The sequence below is a fragment of the Lampris incognitus genome, chromosome 3, assembly GCF_029633865.1.
Source record: "Lampris incognitus isolate fLamInc1 chromosome 3, fLamInc1.hap2, whole genome shotgun sequence".
Classification (NCBI taxonomy): domain Eukaryota; kingdom Metazoa; phylum Chordata; class Actinopteri; order Lampriformes; family Lampridae; genus Lampris; species Lampris incognitus.
The window spans coordinates 62,499,382-62,525,333 of NC_079213.1; the positions used below are offsets into that span (position 1 = coordinate 62,499,382).

Sequence of the window (25,952 nt, forward strand, 5' to 3'; positions counted from 1 at the left end):
CCAAAACAGTCATGACGTGGCCACAAGTTCACTACATTTTTCAGTTGTGACAGTTTCGGTAGTGACAATTTTAGATAATTTTGATCCTATCTCAGCACATGGTTAGCTAGCACAGTTCTGAACATTTGTACACACATAAAAACGAAATTTTCAGCGAGAGCATCTGAAAAAAAGGTTAATTGCAGAAAATAGGCGTTTGTTAGTACGTTCCTTGAAGTTACACTCTGACTTTCAGATTTTTGAACATATTCACTTCAAAATGATGGGACTTATCTCCTCACCATGCTGCCACGAGAGCGAGGGCTGCAGGCATACTTCCTGATTAAAAATTAAGAAGTGTGGCTAGCATCAGTCTCAGCCCATGGACTAAAATTTACACTGTTTCCATAGTGACATGAAAATGCGGGGCAACATTTTTTTACATAAAAATGTATGATTTACAAAGAAAAAAATAAATCAAGGAGATATTTTATAAAAACAAAAATGGATAAATATGCAAAACTAATTTCAGTATCAACTTCAATACGTTGAAATTTTGGGGTTAGAGTTTGGGAGCGCGACCTACCAACTGAAAGTATCCTATAAACGATGATTTCATATATATGTTACGCTTACTGCTATCTCAAATTATATTTTGGGCTTCAATAGATAATAAAAGAATCTTAGTAAACCGCTAAGACTTGCACACAAATGCTTTTTTACAAATTAATTTTTGGTTGTGGGACAGCAATTTGAACCAATTCGGTAGACTGGCCCATAAACCCTGAAAGGTTTGTTCTTATTGTAGTTTGAGTTGTTGTTTTTTTCTCTTTCATTGTAGCTGAGAGTAGATGTGTGCTCTTAGCATCATGTGAGTCAGACTGACTCACCCCACGTTCATACCACATAAATCCCCCGCCTCGCTAGTGGATATGATCTCTCATCATTTCAAGAGTTTATTTAGTGTGTGTATGGGGGGGGGGGGTCATAGCCCTCCAACGGCCTTTTATTTCTGATGGGGTGGACACCTTATTCTGTGTTCCTCTTTTTGATTTTGGTTTTTTACCCCATCCTCGGCTAATAAGTGTTCAGAGCTAGCAGCTAGCAAAGCGCTAGCCGCGTTAGCATTGGGGTAGGTAATTTCCTCCTCTCCAGCATGCAGCTATTCAGTCAGCGGATGTTCCCTTATTCCCTTTTCATGAGCTGGCTAGTGTTACTGAGCACTCGGCGGTTTACTGTTTATCTTGTTTTCTCTCTTTAGCCCCTACTGTTAGTTTTAAAGATATTTTTGTTTTTATAAGCATCCTGTTTCTGACTGATACGCTCTCACAATTGCGCTTGTTCCCATCATTCCCCAAAGCAAATAAAACTACCAAAGGGTCGCTGTTTCCACATATTATGTTGGGCCTTATTAGATTCCAGTGGTATAAATATCCTCATGTTGCTTTGACCTCACTGGTATTCACATGGGGAGCGGTTGGTTCGCTGTTTTGTTTGGTAAAGTGTCGGTGGGGGCGGTGGGGGCGGTGGGGGGACGGGGGGTAGGGTAAATGCTCTCATGCCACTGTGTTGGGAAAAACGAACATTCCCCATTCTCAGAGAAGGATGTTGAAGACACCGATGGGAGTCGCAGTCCCCAAGAGAATACCAAGTTTGGAAGCGAGCAGCCTTTCAGTACACAGACGTGGAAGCTGACGTGTTTCTCTGAGACCTTATGTTTTCAAGTTTTACATTTTGTCCCCCCCCCCTCTTCGTTCAGATTTCATCACGTTTTTCCAGACCACACCGTATACAGAATTAGATTAATCAGGCTTTGGTAGATCTCAGACGGCCTTACGCACAAGTGGTCTTTCACACCTGCTTACATACATACATACACACACACACACACACACATATATATATATATATATATACACACACACACGGTGTGTATCCATACAGTCTAGACATAAACCTGTGTGGCCCGGTGCTTTGATCCTGCTGCAAAAACCAGACCCTTTGAATGCCCAAACCAGATTCCCCCCCACCTCCCATCTCCTTCTGCACTGCTTGCTGCTCAGCATGCGTAAATGATGGCGGGAGCGAACCGGTGGGATTAAAAATCAAGAATGAAAGAACGGGCAACAGGATTTGGTGTGACTAGGGAAGTTGGGCGTTCCTCGTGCGAATTAGAATTCCAGAGGCCAACGCCGGCAGAGGCTGTAGGCTCAGCACATACCTTCCACATTAGTCAGTCTGAGAGAGAGAGAGAGAGAGAGAGAGAGAGAGAGAGAGAGAGAGAGAGAGAGAGAGAGAGAGAGAGAGAGAGAGAGAGAGAGAGAGAGAGAGAGAGAGAGAGGAGAGAGAGAGCGAATGAGAGAGAGTGAGTGACACATAGAGGACAGAGAGAGAGGGGGGAATGAGAGAGAGAGGGAGAGAGTGAGCGAATGAGGGAGAGAGGGAGAGAGAGAGGGAGAGAGTGAGGTAGAGAGGGAGAGAGAGAGAGCGATAGAGAGAGAGTGAATGACACAGGAAAGAGAGAAAGGGGGGAATGAGAGCGAGAGTCAGTGAGACAGACAGAGAGAGCGAATGAGAGAGAGAGGGAGAGAGTGAGCGAATGAGGGAGAGAGAGAGAGAGAGCGATAGAGAGAGAGTGAGTGACACAGAGGACAGAGTGAAAGGGGGAATGAGAGTGAGAGTCAGTGAGACAGACAGAGAGCGAATGAGAGCGAGAGGGAGAGGGACAGCGAATGAGAGAGAGAGAGACAGAGAGACTTCGGTCTTTTTGGGTATTACCAACCATTTTTTTAAAAGTCTGTAATCACGGTAATCACCTTAGATTACATACTGTAGCTACGCTGGGTGACTTCCTGCCTTTTCAGTAAGGCTTGAAAGAAAGAAAGAAAGAAAGAAAGAAAGAAAGAAAAGAACAGAGAGAGGAAAAAAGAGGCCCTCTTACTCATTCGCCTGGGAGGAAATGAGAGCAGTGGCTCACTAGTTAGACAATAAATGGAGAAATTGGGAGATACAGAGACAGACAATAGAAAGGCACGCTGAGGGAGGTGTGAATGGACGAAGAGGAGGGGCAGAGGAAGCTCATCGAGAGGAGAGAAAGGGAAAAAAAGTTTTCAGAAAGGGGGAAGAAGCAAGAGTGGGATAAACATGAACTGGAGCATTTGGCACAATATTACAGCTGTGACCCTGAAAGAAATTTCTAGATAACGCAAGGCAGCCCCGAGTCATGAGGAGGTCAGTCACACACACACACACACACTGAATTTATAGGGATGGCCTGAAATCGTGCATAATGAAAACCCAGATGTTTGTATTTCAGACCATCAGCACCCGTGCGCCTGGTGCTGCAGGTGCTGCATGTGCTGTAGGTGCTGCAGGTTGTGTCAGAGGTGCACGGGCAGCCTTGGGGCTCCCTGCCCAACTGAAGAAGTTGTGGCAGCGTGGCCACAACGGGTCGAGGAGGACAGACGAGAGGAGAGAAATGGGAGGAAGATATGGGCCGATGGACAGATGAGGGGGGGCAGACGGAGACAGAGCAAGAGAGGGAGAAGAAGTGAGAAAGCCAAGGCTCGCCGCTGCATCGCGCGACTGCGGTCCAAACTGTCCCGTGTAATTGCACATCTGCCTGCTAAATAAAGCGCCATCTAATCCGAGGCGTCTATATTTACACAGGGCAGAGAAGTGTGTGGGAAGCGGCCGCGAATGACAGACAGAAAAAAAGGAGCTGCGGGAGAAGAGAATGGCCGACTTTAAACAGGAGATGAAATTATAACAGAGGATGTAAATTAGCATGGGGCGAGGGGAAAAAGGGGGGGGCACAAATCTCTCTCCCCCTGCAAAAAGACGGCTCAGTTTGTGGCAGGTGTCTGCAAGATTAATCCCTTTACTATTGTACCGCCTGTGAGCTGCTGGCTGATGGGCATCAACTGCGTTAGCCTCTTAGACCCGGTCCACGTCCAGTCACATCCTTGGCTCTCCTCCCTGCCAGGCCTCAATTCCCGCTGCAGTCATCGGAGACACCGAGGTGCCTCTGTGGATGAATGGGATTTTGAGGGCAGGTAAATAAGAAGTATTAAGTTCCACGAAATGGGCCTAAAGCCTCTGAAATGGGCCTGCCTTAATCTGAGACGGGGAAACCCGGGATCTGCATCTCGTGTCTTCAAAAAGGGCTCCCATTAAGGGCTTAGGCGAGAGATCTGAGACCGGCAACTGGTGTTGGGCTCTGCGGCTACACTGCGAACCGCCCTTGTGTCCTCCTACATCCTACAGACAGGTGTCTGAGGATGGGGAAGTGCTCCATCCACCCCTTTATACACACCCGTATTGCACACACACACACTCACACACCCTTCCTGTACGTTTCGGAGAACAACCCTACACGAGGGCTCGGATTTCAGCTCCAGTCAAAGACGCGGCTCCGTCTTTAAGGGGAAGCAGTGTTGGACCAGCCTGTTTCGGGCTGTGGGATTGTCTCGTGGTATCCTGGAGGCCTGTTTTGTCTGCATATGGCTCTATTTTTGCCTGCGGTGTGTGTGTGTGTGTGTTTGTCTGTCTGTCTGTTTTTCTACAGAGTAGCTGCCTAGTCTCCCATAGACCGTCTGTGCAGGGGTAAATTTATTACATACAAACAGACACACACAGACATCACACACACACAAACACATACACCCCTCAGGATGTGCCATTCATTCTGGCCAGAGCAGCAGTCCAGACGTTTTGGGTGACTTCATCCAAACACTAATATTTTATTTTCGTACAAACTTTTGAGATTTATGTCTGACTTGCTGAAGTCGAGCGTCAGCTGAATCAGTGCCTCATTATTATGCAGAAATTAAAACATAAACACTATTCACGAGCCAGGAAAAGGTTATTCGAGGCCGGGCAGCCTAACTTCCCTCTGTCAATGAATTGTGCAGCAGTCCGGGAAAAGTCCTGATGCACACTTTGATGCCCAGTGTCATCCATTCAGCTAGTAAGGGAAAAAATATTAGTTAGTTTCTCTCCGTTTGCCTTTTTGGATAAAATCTATATCACTGGAATGCAGCTGATTTTGTCAATGGACCTGCTAAAAGTATTTCCCCCATTAAGCCTGATAAGGTACTACATTTTACAAATTGCTGGTACTGGTGTGAGAAGATGGCGGCACAAATTCTCATTTGCAGCGGCCTCACCCAGTACCATCCATGCAGTGTCTTTTTCCTTGTCTGCGTCTAAGTGTGTCTTTGTTTGATGGCTGGGAGAACTGACGCTGGGTCAGCTGGGAGAGCTTGGTCTGCTGCGTCCTGTGGGCCCAGGGACCACGTCCCGGACTGGAGCTGCGCCCGAAGAGGAAACACCAAGGGCGGTCTGACAGGACGCGGAAGCGGGGCAGGCTAAGCTAACTGCTAGCCCATGCAGACCGGCAGTTCCGATAACACCGAGGGCGGTCTGGCGGCGGCCTTGACTGTGTTTTTCGTGTCATCGTGTGGAGTGCGAGGAGGTGTGTTGAGGGTGTCTGGCTGGGAGAGCTGGTGCTGGATCGGCTGGGAGAGCTTGGTCTGCTGCGTCCTGTGGGGCCAAGGACCACGGCCCTGACTGGAGCTGTGCCTGAAGAGGAAACACCGAGGGCTGTCTGACAGGACGTGGAAGCGGGGCAGGCTAAGCTAACTGCTAGCCCATGCAGACCGGCAGTTCCGACAGTCATCCTGGCTGGCGTTGGTTCTCCTGGACAGTGATTTTTTGTTTTTTGTTTAGTTTAGATATGTGTGTTAGTTTGGATATATATGTCCTTGTAGTTTGGATGTGTTCTTGTCTTTGTGTTGCCCTGCTGTGGGCTGGGGGAAACCATGTTTCGTTTCATTTCAAGTGTGCAAGTGCATGAAATGAAGCGACAAATAAAGTGTTTCTGAGTCTGACTTTCCTTTGAAGCTTTGCACTTCGTGTTTCTTCTCCTGCACTGTGATTAATGGTGCTCTCCTGCCAAGTGTTAAAAGCTTCATAAAGGGATTAGCATTACTTTACCACGTGACTCTTAATTTGAATTAATTACACCCACCTGCCGTTTTTTTACGAGAATTTGTTCGTGCTGCAAGTAAATAAACGTTTCCTTGACTTTGCCCAGGCCCAAGACTCAAACTCACATCACTTGCTGTTCAAACACATATCTCTTGTATTTTCAGTCATGCAGGATGTGCTTCAGCAGCCAGACATAGGATCTAATACCAAGTCAAACGGAAACTTTCCACTTAGTTTTTTGTGTTAAACACTAACTAGTTTGTATTGACTGGTGTGTGTGTGTGTGTGTGTGTGTGTGTGTGTGTGTGTGTGTGTGTGTGAGACGGAGGTCATGTGGTGCTTCTCCGCTGCAGCTGGAAGGACACAAAACACACAGCACCAGGGTTGTTTTCGTTACAGATGTCGGCCCACTTAATATTATAATGTCACAGCATATTTGACAGGTTGTGTAAATCTCAATCAAGGTCCATAAAGAAAATAGAATAGGGTCTGGACATGTTTGGATGAGTGTTCGGTTGGGACTTAGCGGCGGGGACACGCTGAAAGTACATGGCTCCTGCCCCCCGACACTGCTCAGAACACCACATTAGCAAATTATATAACCTCAGCCGAGTCTTTTAATCCCTCTTTTCCTGTAAACAAGTTGAAAAAATACCAATTTAATATGAAATCAGGAATCAGGAACACACAAAATGAAATGAGATGTCATTACCCAAGCCCACAGCAGTGCAACACAAAAACACATATCCAAAAACTACAAGACCTTCAAGGACACACATACTAACACACATATCTAAATTAACGCATAGCTTATGTCCAAACTAAAAAGAAGAAAACATCACTGTCCAAGGGAACGAACGCCAGCCAGGATGAACTGCTGGTCTGCATGGGCTAACAGTTAGCTTAGCCTGCCCCGCTTCCGCTTCCTTTCAGACCGCCCTCGGTGCTTCCCCCTCGGCGCAGCCCCAGGTAGGATCCGTGGTCCTTCGGCCCACCGGACACAGCAGACAAAGCTCCCCCAGCCGATCCAACGCCAGCTCTCCCAGCCAGACACCCTCGACACACCTCCCCACACTCCACACGACGACACCAAAAACACAATCAACGCCAGGGGAGGCCGCCGCCAGACCGCCCACGGTGTTATCAGAATTCCCGGTCTGCATGGGCTAGCAGTTAGCATAGCCTGGCCCACTTCTGCGTCCTGTCACACCGCCATCGGTGTTACCTCCTCGGTCGCAGCTCCAGGCAGGGTCGTGGTCCCTGGGCCCACAAGACGCAGCAGACCAAGCTCTCCCAGCCGATCCAGCACCAGCTCTCCCAGCCATCAAATGAAGACAACCTTAGATGCAGACATGGACAAAGACACTGCATAGACGGTACTGGGTGAGGCCACTGCAAACATGAATTCACGTCGCCATCTTCCCACACCGGTACTGGGTGAGGCCGCCGCAAACGTGAATTCGTGCCGTCATCTTCCCATCTTCCCCAGCGGCGTGAATGATTGAAATGAGTGAATTCTTTTGATAATTCTCATTATCAAATATGTATGAAAGTCGATTTTCATTGGAAAACCAGTGAAAATCATATTAACCTGTTTACAAGTGTTTTTTATATATATAGAATTTGAATTTTAAGAGGACATTAGAAGACCCAAGATTTTCTAGCTTGCCATATTTCTATCTATTGTGCAACAGCAGAGATGGATTTCAAAATTGAAGGCTGACACTTTCATCAGTGACATTTTTTAAACCCATTCGCACATGCAGCCTAACCCGTACGTCTTCCTGCAGGTTCCCGTGTCAGGTTTTAGTGAACACGAGCTAAAGTCAATATGCTGGAAAAGTAGCGCTGTTAACAGCTCTGTAAATGCTCAGGAACAATGACAGTCTGAAGGAGTCATGCTGTTCTGCAGGCTACATGGAGAGGCAGCTGTGCGGTGCGGTTTAGAGATGTCGTAGTTTACAATAAAGGGCGTCCTACATGAGCAAGGAGTACTGAGACCAGACACACCGTCATGTCATGTGGGAACAAACGCTATCTTTATATCTTACAGATAGAAGTTGTATGTGTGACAAGGGAAGACCACTAGCGGAGCCTGAATACAAACCTTCACTTTCCCAGTGTGAATAACACTGCCATTCATGGCATTGTTATTTCAAAATCAGTACATTTGAATGGAATCGTTATGATCGGTGGATTGACTCCCGGTAGCCAAGTAACACAGTTCACACAGTCAAGTACAAATTTGGTGACGTTGGACAAAAATTTGCGCCGTCAACCAAAAACCAAACGGCTTTGACTGTGTTGACCCGTGACAGGGTGGTGACTGGGGAGAGGAAATGGAGGACATTATAGTTTTAGCAGTACATAACCATCCAATTTTTACAACTGAGCTCTGCCAGTGTATAAATTACTACACGAAACATATGTGGCATGGTTTTCAGTCAGTTGTGAAGCAGGAGTACATGATATTACTATATGTCATTATTCTAATTGTGCATAGTGTTTTTGGTGGCCAAGTTTTTGGTCTCCTAAGAACTTGCGAATACATTTTGCTCTGCCAATTTTTGATGTGACTGGGACCATAGAATGCTGGAAGTAGTAGTAGTAGTAGTAGTAGTAGAAGTAGTTGTAGTAGTAGCAGTAGTAGTAGAAGTAGTCGTAGTAGTAGTAGTAGTAGTAGTCGTCGTCGTAGTAGTAGTAGCCGTAGTTGATTCCTGAAATGAAACCCTCTCATATCCTGCATCACCAGTTGATTCAAGGCCGTCTTTTGTCAGAGAGGAAAGAAGAAGAGGAGGATGAGGAGGATGAGGAAAGGGAAGCGAGTGACAGTAGTTCTGTGACTGTGTCACTGCCAGCTGGGGGCAGGATGCAGGAGCTGCCATCCCCAAAGCCACATCAGTCACTCGGCGTCTCTGCTGCCCTCGCCTCAAGACAGGATGTTGGTCGAGTCTAAGAAGCCTTTTTTTTCCTCAACACTTAAAATGGAAATGCACAGAATGAAGCACACATTTATCCTTCCGGTTGAGAAAAAAAGAAAAGAAACAAAGGTGGGGGTGGTGCGGCGGTGGGGTGAGGAGGCTGGCGGATTGAAACATTGGCGTGTCAGTATCTACACCCTATGGGAACATCACATACATGTTTTGCTCTGTATACACAGTTACTCGTCCTGCACCTTCCCATATTGCACGGAGGGTGGCTGGTCCATGGACCTGTGCAAACAAACAGAATGGGCCTTTACGCTCGGGGTTTATAAGCTCCCGACTAGGCTGCTAGCTGTGTCAACAGGATCCCAGCAAACACATGGCAGCTGGCCGTGGGTGGGAAACTGCGGTGAGAGGATGGGTGTCATTCAGCTGCTGCTGTTCACTATGATGGGGGTTGTCCAGTGTGGAGACAGAGGGGGCTGAGAGGGAGGGACCGAGTTCGTTGACGTTGGTTGGTGAAGCCGCCTTTCGGCCTTGAGACCGAGGTCAATGTTGCAATTTCCCCGTGTTTAGTTAAGATTAGATTTAAGAGCAGGCGAGCTAGTAGCTCGACAGCCTCAGTAGATGCTGGTGGGCGCTTGAGAGCTTTCAGAAAAGATGAAATAGTAATAGGGACGCGTCAACATCACTTTTTCACAGCTGATACTGATTATGAGTACGAATCCTTACGTGTCGGCTGATACCGAGCACCAAGTCAACCCGTTACTTTGGCTGATCAGTGCTGACTAGGACCATTACTTTGGGGTCAATGGGCCAAATAGTTGACATATAATCCACCATTAGATAATTACAGGCTTGCATATTCCAAAAATGCAGTGAATGAAGCCTTATTACTTTTATTTATGACTTGTTATTTGGGCCTTGGTAGCCCATGCCAGGAACAGTGCCAGAGCAATCCTAACTAGTGATTTGGGGTTAAGTTTCAAGCACAAGTAGGACGGACTCATTTAAATTCAGTTTTGTTCCACGTTGCCACCTTTAAACAAGGTTAGACGGTTCTGTGAATGAGCTGTCTGTTGAAGGTGACAGCAATCTCTATTGACCACATGTGCTTCCTTGTGTGTGTCATCTGTAGCTGAGCTCCTCCAAGGTCAGACTAGCAGGAGCTGATGTGCAGCAATGTGTTTATCCTATAGAGGACTATTGTTTGTCCTGCTCCCAAGACAAAGCCTCCATTATCTGCCGCCCTTGGACTTCACCGCTGAGCCAATAAGTTTGTGTGTGTATGGTGTCCATGCTGGGACACATGAGTGGCTGGCTTTGTCACAAGACAGTGTCTGTCTTCGTGTCATTTGTCTTAAGCAGCACACTATTATTACAATGGCAAAACGTACACACTGTGCATGACCTTTGACCTTTAACCAAGCCTTTAATGTTCCAATTCTTCAGTCACATCAAGATAACATCAACACAAATACTCATATACATAGTGGAAAAACACAACAATTGCCATACACAGTAAAAACAAAAGGAGAGAACAAAAGGATACAGACCTTCCCCCTATTTCCCCTTTTTTCAAAGATTAAGAATAAGCACTTGGTCTTCCACTGTGCATGTAACTGCCCGAAACTGTGTTTTGTATGATAAAGGGTGTTTAAGATTGGGTGAAAGATGTATTTTTTAATATGGATTGCATAAAGATGATACAGCTGTGTATTTGATAGGTGTTTGAGCCGGGCAATTTATCGATATAATATCGATATCGTGATATGAGACCAAATATGGTCTGGGACTCAGGTTACCTTAACATCGTGATGTAATTTAAACATCACAAAGGATGCGTTATAGTAAAGTGATACACATTTATTAGACTGTTTGAGCTGCAATCAACCTCCCTGCTTCGTCGTCATAGCCACATTATCCACATTACTGATAATTTCTTGGTTGTAAATATCTCATGGAAGCACCATTAGTTATCCCCCATATTTCATCATATCATCACTATTGAGGTATTCAGTCAAAAATGTCACAGCATTTGATTTTTGTCAGTATCGCCCAGCCCAAGCAGGGTGATCTTAATGACCCCACGTGCATTTAAAAAGGAAAATATTGAAATTGCAACACAATGCTGCTTGCTTTTTGATCCACAGGACAGGTTTGTCTGACGTCTCCAGCACAACACAACCTGATGCTCGGCAAATCTTTTCAAATTGTGTTTTCAAAATCAGAAAAGGAATGGTAATTTTGCTTGAATAGAGAAAAGTTATCCTCCCCTGGACAGGTTTTACAAATATTGTGAAGCTTTGAAGCTTATTTTTCCCCCCGCTTCCGGTGTGGGAAGATGGCGGCACGAATGCACGTTTGCGGCAGCCGGACCCAGTACCGTCCATGCAGTGTCTTTGTCCACCTCTGCGTTTAAGTTTTGTCTTCCTGGGAGAGCTGGCGCTGGATTGGCTGGAAGAGCTTGGTCTGCTGCGTCTTGTGGGCCCAGGGACCACGGCCCTGCCAGGAGCTGTGCTCGAAGAGGTAACACCGAGGGTTATCTGACAGGATGCGGAAGCAGGGCATGCTAAGCTAACTGCTAGCCCATGCAGACCCGTAGTTCTGATAACACCGAGGGCGGTCAGGCGGCAGCCTCTCCTGGCCTTGACTGTGTTTTTGGTGTCGTGTGGAGTGCGAGGAGGTGTGTCGAACGTGTCTGGCTGGGAGAACTGGCGTTGGATCGGCTGGGGGGAGCCTGGTCTGCTGTGTCTGGTGGGCTCAGAGACTGCGGCCCTGCCTGGAGCTTTGCCCGAGGGGGAGGCACCGAGGGCAGTCTGGTGGGACGTAGAAGCGGGGCAGGCTAAGCTAACTGCTAGCCCATGCAGACCAGCAGTTCCGACAGTCATCCTGGCTGGCGTTCATTCCCTTGGACAGTGATTCATTTTTTTTTTTTGTAGTTTGGATATACATGTTAGTTTAGATATGTGAGTTCTTGAAGTTCTTGTATAGTTTTTGGATATGTGTTCTTGTCTGTGTTGCACTGCTGTGGGCTGGGGGAAACGATATTTCGCTTTATTTCATGTAGTACATGAAATGAAATGACAAATACAGTGTTCCCGATTCCTGATTCCTGAAGCTTTAAAAAAGCCACGTATACTTACGAATACTAATATTGCTTTTTGTGTCACACCACTAGTCTGGAGGAGAAGCTAAATGCAACATCATAGACAGCTTGTCTTCTAAATCCACGCCGTCTCTATATTTTGTGCAGCGTGTGCTGATTGTAGCTCAGTATCTGTCCGGGGAACTTTTCATTTTCTGGGTGGAGAGAAAGTTCCAGACCTTCTCACCTTACTTGAATCCTCACCCAGCATCTATGTGTATATTTTCATTTGGTCTAAGCATATGGCATGTGGACTCTTGGCCTCCCATCAGTCTCCTGAAGAGCCTGCCTGCCATTATGTCAGCTCAGACATTTTTTTTTTAACAATGGGAGGAGCGCGCTGTCGATTTTCACAGAAATATAATACTCCGGAGGCTGCCCTTTTCAAGGGGTCTGCGTTGCTCTTTTTCATGACTGTTTTTCTTGCGTTTAGTGTGTGGTGGAATGGTATTTCCAGCCTGGCCTCGAGGATGTGAGTCCGCCCGCCGTTCAGGGTGGCGGTGGGGTGTCTGCTCCACTTTGCCTATCAGCTCTGGGCTGTTTTACACGAAAGCCGAAAACACTTTGTCCCCAGCAGCTGTGCAGAGGAGGTCTTTCTCTCGCACACTGTGTCTGGGTAGAGAGCAGATGTGAGACTACAGGCAACTCTAGACAAAGATGCGTTCATTAGCGTCTCTTAATCAAGAGGGAACTACAGTAACGGGTACTTAATGGTTACCTCATGGCCTATCTGTGGTCTGCTTTCACACATCACACAAGTGTGTGTGTGCGCGTGTGTGTGTGTGTGTGTGTGTTTGTGTGTGTAAGAGAGATTAAGTGAGTGTTTTGGGGATGGATCGTTTGGGAGAACTCAAGGACATTTTCCGTCCACCCTGGAGCCTTCAGCTGCTATATTTGGGCTTGTATGTGCACACAACCACATCACTCAATCCTCTAAAGAGGTGTAGCTAGGTGTGTGTGTTGTGGGTGTGTCTATGTGTGTGTGTGTGTCCGTGTGCATGTGTGGGTGCACATGCTTGTAACTGGGTGAAGTGTGTGTGTGTGTGTGTGTGTGTGTGTGTGTGTGTGTGTGTGTGTGTGTGTGTGTGTGTGTGTGTGTGTGTGTGTGTGTGTGTGTGCGTGTGTGTGCTTGTGTGTGTGTGTGTGTGTGTGCTTGTGATGTGACATGTAGAATGCTGTATATAGACACGGTTCCTCCCTGTGCTTTCATACCCTGATAAAGTTTCTAACCTGGTGCAGCGCTCCTCTATCATGTGTCATTCAAGATGTTCTCGGAGGAAGAGAAACATTCTACAAAAATAGAGGAGAAAAAATGAAGCAAACCTTGGGGAACATTTCCCAAAAATAGACGAATCTCTTTTTAAAAGCGCTGTAGGATTTTTTTTATATATACTAAATAACTCTGCTATCGTTAAAACATTGCTATCTTGAAGTAGAAACGTCCACACCGGAAGTTCCCGCTTCCGCTTCCGGTGTGGGAAGATGGCGGCGCACATTCACGTTTGCAGTGGCCTCACCCAGAACCGGTGTGGGAAGATGGCGGCGCGAATTCACGTTTGCAGCGGCCTCACCCGGTACCGTCCAAGCAGTGTCTTTGTTCACGTCTGCGTCTAAGTTTTGTCTTGGTTTGATGGCTGGGAGAGCTGGCGCTGGATCGACTGAGAGAGCTTGGTCTGCTGTGTCCTGTGGGCCCAGGGACCACGGCCCTGCCTGGAGCTGTACCCGAAGAGGAAACCCCGAGGGCGGTCTGACAGCACGCGGAAACGGGGCAGGCTAAGCTAACTGCTAGCCCACGCAGACCGGCAGTTCCGATAACACCGAGGGCGGTCTGGCGGCGGCTTCGCCTAGCTTTGACTGTGTTTTAAATGTCGTGGTGTGGAGTGTGGGGAGGTGTGTCGAAGGTGTCTGGCTGGGAGAGCTGGCGTTGGATCGGCTGGGGGGACCCTGGTCTGCCGCGTGCTGTGGGACCAAAGGCCATGGCCCTGACAGGGCGTGGACGTGGGGCAGGCTAAGCTAACTGCTAGCCCATGCAGACCGGCGGTCCCAACAGTCATCCTGGCTGGTGTTCCTTCTCCTGGACAGTGATTTTTTCTTTTTTTTTCTTTTAAATGTATATGTTAGTTTGGATATGTGTGTTCTTGTAGTTTGTGGATATGTGTTTTTGTCTTTGTGTTGCACTGTTGTGGGCTGAAGGAAACACTGTTTCATGAAATGAAACGACAGAGTGTTTCCGATTCTGATTTCTGGTTCTTGAACTCAACTGCAAAAGTTTGATAACTCAGAAACAACCTATATGATACACAGTTTCTGAACATGTGTCCATCATCACAGTTTCTAAATGAGATTATTTTTTCTTGTCTTCACATTTTTCCACAAGCTTCTTTCCTCCTATCACAGTAACGTTTTAGTTGACCTCCATGAAAATTTAATTCACTTCAAATGGGCTACGTTTGATTTGTATCTCACTCTTCCCACAGCGGCGTTGCCGTTCATCATCATGACCATCATGTTCCAGCCGTACCAGCGGGGGGTGTACTGCGATGACGAGAGCATCATGTACCCCGTGAAACCAGACACCATCACCCACGGCCTGCTGGCTGCCGTCACCATCTCCTGCACCATCGTCATTGTAAGCTTTCCCTCATCTCAAGCGGGTCATCAAACCCTTAAGTGTCGTCTCACAAGGGATTTATCCTGTCCTGCTCCTGCTAGCATGAAAATGACCAAGGCAGCCCTTTTGACGGTTTTGGATTTTCAAAGTTTAATAACTTTGTGGAAGAAAAAAAAGATACAGACCTGCGACTCCCTGAATGCTCCTAAAATTTCATATATTTGCATAAAAATGAGTTTTAGATCATTTACACAAAAAGTTGTGATAAGATCTACCTAAAACGACCATGAGCGGTCAAAACGACCGCTCGTAATCTGCGCGTGATCGTGCGTGTCATGTCAGTATTTATGACTTGTGTTGATGACGTCATTTCCTTCGTGAAGTTCATTGCTCTGTCCTAGAAACACACTAGCGCCCTCCAGTGCAGAGAAATAGTCTAAACTTGATTTTTGATTATTGCCAACATGTCCGTTCACAGACCGTTACAGACGCACCATGACTACCACCGATGCGTTGCAGTATTTACAGGCGCTGGACAACAATTTCCAAACGTTTTCGGAGCGTCCAGGTAGCATAAAGGTCTATTCCATTGCCCACCAACACTGGGATCGCCGGTTTGAATCCCCGTGTTGCCTCCGGCTTGGTCGGGCATCCCTACAGACACAATTGGCCGTGTCTGCTGGGTGGGAAGCCAGATGTGGGTATGTGTCCTGGTCGCTGCACTTGCGCCTCCTCTGGTTGGTCTTGGTTGGGGGGGGGGGAATAACGTGATTCTTCCATGCACTACGTCCCCCTGGCAAAACTCCTCACTGTCAGGTGAAAAGAAGCTGCTGGTGACTCCACGTGTATCGGAGGAGGCATGTGGTAGTCTGCAGCCCTCCCTTGATCGACAGAGGGGGTGGAGCAAAGACTGGGACGGTTCGGAAGGGTGGGGTAATTGGCCGGAAACAGTTGGGGGGCACAAGATGGCTTTTGTGCATATTGGCTTACATGTGGCAGAGGGCGCTCTTGAATTTTGACCTTACCCAAGAAAAAGCAGGAAGTACGCAAGTATTGACAAACGCCTCAAACGTTCTAAAAATGTACACATGCACAACTTAAGATCAGAACTGTATGTACGCACGATTCATTGCATGAGGCCCAATATTCCTGTGTTCCTCTTTTTGGTTTTGGTTTTGTTAGCCCCATCCTCGGCTAATAAGTGTTTAGAGCTAGCAGCTAGCAAAGTGCTACCAGCGTTAGCATTGGGGTAGGTAATTTCCTCCTCTCCAGCATGCAGCTATTCAGTCAGTGGATGTTCCCTTATTCCCTTTTCATGAGCTGGCTAGTGTTACTGAGCACTCGGCGGTTTGCTGTTTATCTTGTTTTCTCTCTTTAGCCCCTACTGATTGTTTTAAAGATATTTTTGTTTTTATAAGCATCCTGTTTCTGACTGATACGCTCTCACAATTGCGCTTTTTCCCATCATTCCCCAAAGCAAATAAAACTACCAAAGGGTCGCTGTTTCCACATATTATGTTGGGCCTTATTAGATTCCTGTAGTATAAATATCCGCATGTTGCTTTGACCTTACTGGTATTCACATGGGGAGTGGTTGGTTTGCCGTTTTGTTTGGTAAAGTGTCGGGTGGTGTGTATATGTGTGTGTGTGTGTGTGTGTGTGTGTGTGTGTGTGTGTGTGTGTGTGTGTGTGTGTGTGTGTGTGTGTGCGCTTGGAAGAAAGTCATGCTCAGAATATGATAGTGGCTTGGCAATTTAGCAAGTTATTCAAAAATTGTGTCTAAAGTGTCTAAACCCTGTCTCTTTTCGTCTGTATGTGTGTGTGCGTATGTGTGTGTGTGTGTGTGTGTGTGTGTGTGTGTGCGTATGTGTGTGTGCGTATGTGTGTGTGTGTGTGTGTGTGTGTGTGTGTGTGTGTGTGTGTGTGTGTCAGATCTCCTCTGGGGAAGCCTACCTGGTCTACAGCAAGAAGATATACTCCAACTCTGACTTCAACCAGTACGTAGCTGCTCTCTACAAAGTACTGGGCACCTTTCTGTTTGGAGCAGCCGTCAGCCAGTCGCTGACTGACCTTGCCAAGTTCACCATCGGCCGCCCAAGGCCCAATTTCATGGCTGTCTGTGCCCCCAAGGTCTGCAAGGGCTACATGCTGGAGATCAACTGTACTGGCAGCCCTCGAAATGTCACCGAGTCCAGGTAGGAGCAGGAAGAGGACTGACCATTGGAATTGGATTGTTATGCCCACAAACAGGAGACCTTTACCACAACCAGGACTTGCTTGAATAGGTTCATTTATGCAAGGAAGAAACTGACATCCACACACACACACACACACACACACACACACAGGGGAAGATGAAGTCCGTCTAACGTGGCACATTGTTTATGGTTATTATTAATGGAACTTCATGGAGATGTGTGACACAGTCTTGATTCTGTACCTCTCTGCAGGTTGTCCTTCTACTCGGGCCACTCCTCCTTCGGAATGTACTGCATGCTCTTCCTAGCGGTAAGTGCAGCAAACGAGCCTCCAGCAACGTCCATCCCTGAGAAAAAAAACAAGTCATATGAGTCCCCAGATAGACTCATCTGATGTCATCAGATGTGTTTGGAGCCGCACTGAAGGACTAATGTGTGAGCACAGGGAAAAGCGGGGAGGGAGGGAGGGAGGGAGGGAAGGGGAGCATAGCGCCAGTTGGTGCCTGTGGACATAAAAGGAGAGGGCAGGAGTTCAGATGAAGAATCCGGACCATGAGACAAATAAGCTTTCGGGGCAGCGCTGGGATTTCCCGGTGATGATGACGATAATGATGATGATGAAGGCTGTGTTCTGTCTCCCGGGGCTCTACAGTTCACTGCCCTCGGCTTTGTGTCTTTGTACTGAAGGCCAGGCGCCGCCGCTAGATGACGGTGTGCTTTTGTGAGGCCAAGCAAAGCAATTAGTCACTCCCTTGACTTTGTTTGGTAAGTCCATTTGAAAAAGGAGCCTGAAGTATCTCTCAGCCATGGTCCATTCCTGTAAGGACTTTACCGGAAAGTCCGCAGGCTGCCTCTCGCCAGGCGATTTGGGTTCCTTCACACTTTGGCTACCAGCACAAAATAACGTGGAACAAAGCTTTGTATATTGTGTATTGTGTTGTACAAGTGAGTCACAGTGTCCTGGGCTGAATCTGAGAGGCGTCTTTGGTAAAGGGCTGTGCTGCCGTGCCAGCTTATACACCTCCAGCAGCATTGCGGTCGTGTGTGTGTGTGTGTGTGTGTGTGTGTGGCGTTGCCAGTTTTTATAATTTCCTGGCAGCCACATCTCTGCTGTGAAAAAGCGGTTTCATTCCACTGTAAGCATAAATTAGATCCACACTCAACACCTTCTTCAATTTAAAGGCAATCTGAGGCAAACTAGTTTTTGCATCGTTTCAAAGAGATGTAGTTATCATACAGCGAAGGTGTTTAGATACCATACATTAGGAGGATCTTGTTTTCTTTTTTTTGGGGGGGGGGGACTCCCCCCCCCCCAGTTGTACTCAACCAATTACCCCACTCTTCCAAGCCGTCCCGGTCGCTGCTCCACCCCCTCTGCCGATCCGGGGAGGGCGGCAGACTACCACATGCCTCCTCCAATACATGTGGAGTCACCAGCCGCTTCTTCTCCCCTGACAGTGAGGAGTTGCCCCAGGGGACGTAGCACATGGGAGGATCACGCTATTCCCCCTGTTCCTCCCCCCGAACAGGCGCTCCGACCCGTCCGATGAAAGGAGGCGCTAGTGCATCTACCAGGACACTTCCCACCCGCAGACATGGCATATTGTGTCTGTAGGGACGCCCCACCAAGCTGGAAGTAACATGGGGATTCGAACCGGCGAGCCCCGTGTTGGTAGTCAGCGGAATAGACCGCCACGCCACCCGCACGCCTCGGAGGATATTGTTTTCCATCTGCTGAGGGAAAACTCAAAATGGAACGAGACCCATCTAAACTTCTAAGACATTTAAGCTAGTGTTGATGCTTAAAATTGGATCATTTTCATAGCGGATAGTAAAAAAAAAACAAGTGGAGTGACTGGTGACTGGTCTGTAAGCTACTATTGCTTTAGAGACTTGCCTGAAGAAAGTAACCTGAAAAAAGTTCAACTTAAATGGAAACGAGCTGAATCATTTATTTTGTGTACCGAGCTACGTTTGTGCAGCATTACCTCACCGCACGTCGACACTGAGAGACGTAGACGCCAGGGAAAACAGGGGCCGAGTCCAACTGCATTATCCCCCGTGCTCCTGCTAACTTTACCTTGTTTGGTGACTTCCCAGGCTAAAATCCACTAATCACATCCGTAAGAATGGTAATGGCATGTTGTCCAAAAGGCGGAAAGCAGTACCCACATCAACTCTGCTTTTTCTCACTAATCTGCCTCTGACCTTTACTTTGTCTCTCCTTCTCTTGCTCCCGTCCCCCCTCCCTTCTCGCCGTCCTGCAGCTGTACGTCCAGGCGAGGTTGGTGGCCAAGTGGGCCAGACTCCTGCGGCCCACCATCCAGTTCTTCCTGGTGGCCTTTGCGGTGTACGTGGGCTACACCCGAGTCTCTGATTACAAGCACCACTGGAGCGACGTGCTGGTGGGCCTTCTGCAGGGAGCGCTCATCGCAGTGCTCAACGTGAGTCCGCCCCTTTGGATTCTGGGTTTTATTGTTGGTACAGGAGAGAGTAGTCTGCTCTAAATCTATTTTTTATTTGGTGTGTGTTTTCATGTATTCTTTGTTCCGGCTGGAAAGTAGCGATAGCAGCTGAGAGGGAAGAAGACAAAAGAAAAGCCTAGCGGGATCAGGGTAGGGTGGTGGGCGTTTGGGTATCTTGGACACATTGCCTCGTGGCTTTTTGCATTAAAAAGAGGGGGTGTTGATCAGCTGAAGATTTTGTGCACGCTAGTTGTGTGGTCTACGACTGTAAACTCGATACTTAGCATGGAACAAGCTAAAACCAAAGCCAAAAACCACCAAACTGAGCGCAAAACTGGGCACGCTGTCCCGTCAGGAGTCTGCAGTCACGCCACAGACGATAAAGGGGGGAACTGATTCGATCGATCCCAGAGAAAGTTCACTTTTTTAAACCTGAGTGAGTTTTAGTTGTGTTGTCAGTTCTTAACCAGAAAATGAGCCCCCGACTCCCAAAACTCCACTTGGATGCTCTGCCAGTTCCTGCTGCCATCTTCCTCATCCCATTCTGGATGGAGCAGCTCCAGAGTTTTGGCTTTGCAAAAGAGAGCTGCTCAGTCCCACATGAGGGATTTTGGTGCTGCTCCCCTTTTCATTAGAAGTCATAAACAGCAAAGATCAGTGTATATACACTGGAATTGAGAGGAGAGGAGGGTCTGACGACAGCAGAGCTTGAACTGACGGGAATTCACACACTCACACGGACCGGTTCCCAGGCAGCTGTCTGTCTGGCCGTCAGGGCACCTCTTCCAGCTAGGCTGTTTCTTCTCTGGCCACTTCCCTGCTTTGATTGAACCGCTGTCAGCAGCGTCTTATGGAAATCCTGCAGTGGTGGAAGTGTGTGTGTGTGGGGCGGTGGGGGGTGGGGGGTACATGTATAATTCATTGGAAAGTGAAGCTGAGCATTTGGCCTTCAAAGTGCTGTTCGGAATTACAGACCCACCTGGGTTCAGTGTTTTATGATGTCGTGGTGCTCAAGTTGCCGTGCCGCTCCCTCTGTGTTGTGTGTGTGGCAACAGCTGTGAGCGATAATCATCCAGACGTGTGTAATCACACTTTCCAGCCCAAGTCCTTACCTCCCTCATATCCCTTACAGCCTTTTACTCCACTCTCTCTGGGAAGGATATGTCTACCGGCAGGCCAGTGTTTAACCTCTCCCCCGCTCTCGCTCTCTTCCACAGGTGCACTTTGTGTCGGACTTCTTTAAGAAGCGCCCCCCGCTCTGTATCAGCCCAGAGACGGCCGACAGCGAGGGGCCGGAGAGGAAGCCGAGCTTGCAGATCGTGGACACCGAGCAAAACAACCATTACAACTACCACCACCACAACCCTGGGCCCGTGTGAGAGGAGCTCAGCCTGGGGGGGACCTACGGCTGCAACTTGCAAACCATCCCCATACACAACAAACACATGGCAGACACAGATGTACATGCACACGCACGTCCAACCCAGTGTGAGAAAAGGAGGTCCAAACTAAGGCTTCTTTCTTTGGTTCTGCAATCGGCGGTATGTGTGTTGCCCTGTGGGTAAACTTAGGACCTTTATGATGTATAACCCCAGGCTGCAGAACATCCACCCTCTGGGATGAGCTGGTTGTAGAGCTGAGATATGAGTTCTGTAGTCTGCAGGTATGATTACTTCGCCCTGTATGAAAAGGGGTAAATAAGACGTAGGGACTCGGTCTGTAGCTTGCAGCTTCTAAGTCCCCTGCTCCATTTGTTGCAACCACTTAAACAACCCCCCACCCCACCCCACCCCCTCCCCGAACCACTGGACTGACTGAGGGGGCTGATGTCCTCACCCCTGGCAAGGCTAAGCCCCCTCTCTGAGCATGACAATGACCTCCTCTCCTCCTCAGCGAGAAACAAGAGGGGCATATTTTTTTAAGACATCGTTGTTGATGTATTTCGTGTATATTCTTATTATATTCTGTGTCATTTTTTTATTATCTGTGCATAGAGAACCAAATAGCTCTTTGGGGAGGGGGGATGAAAAGGTGAGATGGTTGTGAGTAGGAACGACAAGGAAGGTTTTTAAACGTTGTCTGTTGACATAAAGTAGACGTTGGCCCCAATTTTAGCGCACCTTAAGTCAGTCACACACTAGGAGACTGTGATGGAGGTCTTCCATCAACACCTGACGAAGAGACGAGAGATATGCAGAGCGCTCTGAACCACCCAGATGCTGCAGGAAACCTTGATGGACTTCTGTAGTAATGAGACGATTGAAAGACAGACTGGGATGGGAATCCAACGACAGCCGGCACGGCACTGTCACCAGCCATTCACTGATGTAAATGCATGTATCTGAGCTGCTTTTGGCCTCCTGCCAGGTATTTTCAGCTCTCATCGACTACTCGTGTTGGCTATTGCTAAGTGATTTTTAACTCAATGGACGGTTAATGGAAAGCGATGACAGTTGTGATTGACTATACTGTCATGCTGCTGTATTTTGTGCTGCAGCTCTTCTGTCCAGAGAGGAGTCTCGATAGTCATGAATCTGACGGTGTCAAATCACCTTGATTTTTATTCATAAACATTATATCTGGCAGCACGGTGGCACAGTGGTTAGCGCGGTCGCCCCCGCGGTAGTCCAACCTTGGGGTCGTCCCGGGTCATCCTCTGTGTGGAGTTTGCATGTTCTCCCCGTGTCTGCGTGGGTTTCCTCTGGGTGCTCCGGTTTCCTCCCACAGTCCAAAGACATGTAGGTCAGGTGAATCGGCCATACTAAATTGTCCCTAGGTGTGAATGTGTGTTTCGGCCCTGTGATGGTCCGGCGGCCTGTCCAGGGTGTCTCCCCGCCTGCTGCCCAATGGCTGATGGGATAGGCTCCAACATCCCGTGACCCTGAGAGCAGGATAAGCGGATTGGATGATGGATGGAACATTATATCTCTGGTTCACGTGGTCTCAGCTATGTTGAATCTGCACAAAGCCCCAGGTCTCCAAAGCAGCCACATCTTGAAGACCCGCTGCAGTGGCCGTCTGAGAGCAGGCACGGGTGCAGTAGTCCTCTAGTCTGTGGCCACCATTTGTTGTTTGTTTGTCCCGTAGAGCCACACTAAACAGACTAAATGTGTGACTCAATCACATCGATCTCGTGTCAGAACTAGGAAATGGCGAGCCTGTCATAAAGGTGAACAGTACAATCAGAGTTTTGAAGACCGAGCTAGAAGTGTTGTATAGCTGACATCCCACACGGCAGAAAACCGTAGTATGCAACAGCAGCGGAGACACCATCATACATCTTAAATCTCACCTCATCTCATCTTCAGCTCCTTCTCCACGGTCGGGTCGTGGGGGCAGCAAGCTAAGTAGGGCACTCCAGACGTCCCTCCCCCCAGCAACGCCCTCCAGCTCCTCCTGGGGGATCCCAAGGTGTTCCCAGGCCAGATTGGACATGTAGTCCCTCCAACGAGTTCTGGGTCTACCCCGGGGTCTCCTCCCAGTTGGACGTGCCCGGAAAACCTCCCAAGGAAGGCGCCCAGGAAGCATCCTATAGAACCCAATTTCCCCTCGGGGATGAATAAAGTATTCTGATTCTGATTCTGATCCTAATCAGATGCCTGAACCACCTCAACTGGCTCCTTTCAACGCGAAGGATCAGCGGCTCTACGCCGAGCTCCCTCCGGATGTCCGAGCTCCTCACCCTATCTCTAAGGCTGAGCCCAGACACCCTACGGAGGAAACTCATTTCAGCTGCTTGTATCCGCGATCTCACCCCTTCGGTCACTACCCAAAGCTCGTGACCATAGGTGAGGGTTGGAACGAAGACTGGTAAATTGAGAGCTTTGCCTTCCGGCTCAGCTCCCTCTTCACCACAACGGTCCGGTACAACGTCCGCATTACTGCTGATGCTGCACCAATCCGCCTGTCAATCTACCGCTCTATCCTACCCTCACTCGTGAACAAGACTCGTGAACAAGAAAATCTTAAATCATAAATCTCTCCGCTGGGAGGAAGTCCCGTAACAGCTGACACACCGTGGTGCGCTATATGACCCTGTTTACACTGGGTTTTAAAATGCGTTTTGGGCGATCGGATCACAAGTGGACGGCGAGACACATCGCCGTTTACACCTGTGTCTATCATGCGTCTCCAAATGCGTCCTGCTGACCACTTGTAATCAGATTTCGTTACTCCGAAGAAGATTTCCTGTTACGTCCTCGTCGGGGACGCATCAGGACGCATTAGCGTTTACACTACAAAAGACATGTGGTCACATGCGTCCCAGACCACCTCGACAAGTGGTTTGAGTACCCGCTTCACAAAACGTTTTGGTGGTCGTTTACACTTGTATTTGATGCTGCCCACTTGTGATCCGATCGCAAAAAAAAACACATTTTAAAACCACGTTTAAACGGGGTCTACGACTTGAGCTATGATATAGCTTTTTTTTTTCTTTAAATAACATGTCTACCTCTACCATTCCCCAGTCTCCAAAACTGTGATTGTACTGTTTAGTTTAAGGAAAGACCCCCTTGTATGTGACAGCTTATCCCCCAGCGAGACACAGGCCGCCTTCAGTTGTCATCCATGTAAGTGACTTGCACATCCATTCATGCTGGTGAGGAGGTTCATGCGACGTGACGTAGAGGTCAGGGCGCAGCTCGTGAGTGGCTGGTGTTGGACTGCAGAAGGCAGGAAGTGTTGATGTGTATCCCGTGAGTCTCTGTTGTGTTTTTATTAACAGCGACATACCACTACTTGATTGCAAATGATCACTGCCATTTGAACATTTGGACATTTTTACTTTTTATTACCTTATTCTTTAAAACTGCATTGTTTTCTTTTTAATTGTTCTCTTGACAATAATCACAGAAGAATGATATGGGGGGGGCATTTTGAAAATGGCGTTTTATTTATTTTGAAACGAGAGAAGGCCTTTATTTACTCTTGCAGGGGTGGGACAGGGGGTCTAAATACCAGCGCTGTTCAGTTTTTGAGTGCAGTCACCCTGGCAAGCCGCTAGGAGCCACAAATATTTAATCGACAAACGCCATCAGACGTGTTTCACGTTGAATGAAGGATGCACATACATCTGTATATGTATATGCTGTATGCTTTAATTTTCGTTTTTGTTTTTTTTTGGGGGGGGGGGTTTCCACATGGGGGTGTAGAGTTGCAACATAGAAATCCAGTTCCGGGTCCAAAACAGAAACCAGATGCCCCGGCGTTGCTTTTTAAATGGCTACTTTCAGGATAAAGGGGTTCCCGAGCAAAGTGTGTGTTGCACGTCGGTCATTCCAACCCGATCCCACTTCAAAGCTTTTCCTCCCCTGCATCCCGGTTCCCCTTCCTCATGTCGATGGATGGGGTTGATTTGCACATGAGGACTCCTGTACAGCTCGGGTGCAGCGCGAGCCCAGAGGGCCGCCGAGCGAGACGGACTGAAACGGAACGAGAAGTCCACCTGGTAGTGATTGTGAGGCCCCGAGAGCTGATGTGGGACTTGAGAATGGCAAGGCGTTGCAGAGGACCCACCCACAGCGTGCCACAGTCCCCGCGGGACTTCTTTACTTCTTTTTAAGACTTAACTTTAAGCAGCAACCAGAAACACCTGGCTCTGGTTTCAGAGAACCTTCGCCAGCCAGCCACTTTCCTATCACTGCCCTATCACTGTTCCTATCACTGCCCTATCACTGCCCTATCACTGTTCCTATCACTGCCCTATCACTGTTCCTATCACTGCCCTATCACTGTTCCTATCACTGCCCTATCACTGTTCCTATCACTGCCCTATCACTGTTCCTATCACTGCCCTATCACTGCCCTATCACTGTTCCTATCGCTGCCTCCACACTAAGTAGAGCAGAGCTGCTGCTCACAGACACGGTGGATGGTGATGTGGGAACGTCATGGTGTTTGACTGTCCTCCAGCTCGTCTCTGGAAACAATGGCCCTCAGCTAGAGTCTGGGTGATGAGGCTCCTTTGTTATTAACACACATGTACACCCGCCTGCCCCCAAACACACACACATGCACACACCCACACACCCGCACCCAATCACACACACACACACACCACGACACACACCTGCCCCCAAACACACACACAGACACACACAGTATATTGGTGCATTAGAACTAGGTGCTGGCTGGCCATGCTTCAGAATGTGTCCAATCCAGTATAATTCATATCATGTTTACTTTTGTACAGAGGTCTGTTTGCTGTTGTGTATAAAACAGAATTTTAAATAAAGAGAAAACACAAACTAACGTGTAAGTTTTTTTTATACATAGCGGTTTTTGTGGCCTGATTAGAAAGAACATGATATTCTGTAACCTCTCAAGTGAAACAAGAGAAACATAAAGATGTCAGCATGTTCCGGGCTCGCACGTGGTAAATCCTGATTGCGAGTTACTGCAGAATGATGCAAACCCGAAGTCTTCTGGCACACTAGTCAGGAGGTCTGCACACCTCAGATGGGAGTTGTAATAAAGAATGGAATGTGCCATTGCTTTCATATGGTCCTGGCTTTCTATGTGTTTCTGTACTGTAGGTCACACACACACACACACACACATACATACATACATACACTACCGTTCAAAAGTTTGGGATCACCCAAACAATTTTGTGTTTTCCATGAAAAGTCACAC

The 25,952-nt window shown here is 47.9% G+C and overlaps 1 protein-coding gene across 2 annotated transcripts in view; it reads left to right on the forward strand.

Annotated features, from left to right (window-relative positions):
- plpp2b (phospholipid phosphatase 2b) overlaps nucleotides 1-25,564 on the forward strand; it is a 29,574-nt gene extending 4,010 nt beyond the window's left edge. The window contains exons 1-6 of one of the 2 annotated variants that reach the window (XM_056277261.1): nucleotides 3,107-3,210; nucleotides 14,520-14,671; nucleotides 16,586-16,848; nucleotides 17,104-17,161; nucleotides 19,119-19,295; nucleotides 20,534-25,564. In XM_056277261.1, coding sequence (XP_056133236.1) covers nucleotides 14,540-14,671; nucleotides 16,586-16,848; nucleotides 17,104-17,161; nucleotides 19,119-19,295; nucleotides 20,534-20,695 — 792 coding nt within the window. In that variant the 5' untranslated portion in view covers nucleotides 3,107-3,210; nucleotides 14,520-14,539 and the 3' untranslated portion in view covers nucleotides 20,696-25,564. Of the gene's footprint in view, nucleotides 1-3,106; nucleotides 3,211-14,519; nucleotides 14,672-16,585; nucleotides 16,849-17,103; nucleotides 17,162-19,118; nucleotides 19,296-20,533 lie in introns of those variants that run through there. The other variant, XM_056277260.1, reaches the window with a different exon arrangement.
- Nucleotides 25,565-25,952: the final 388 nt, after the last annotated feature.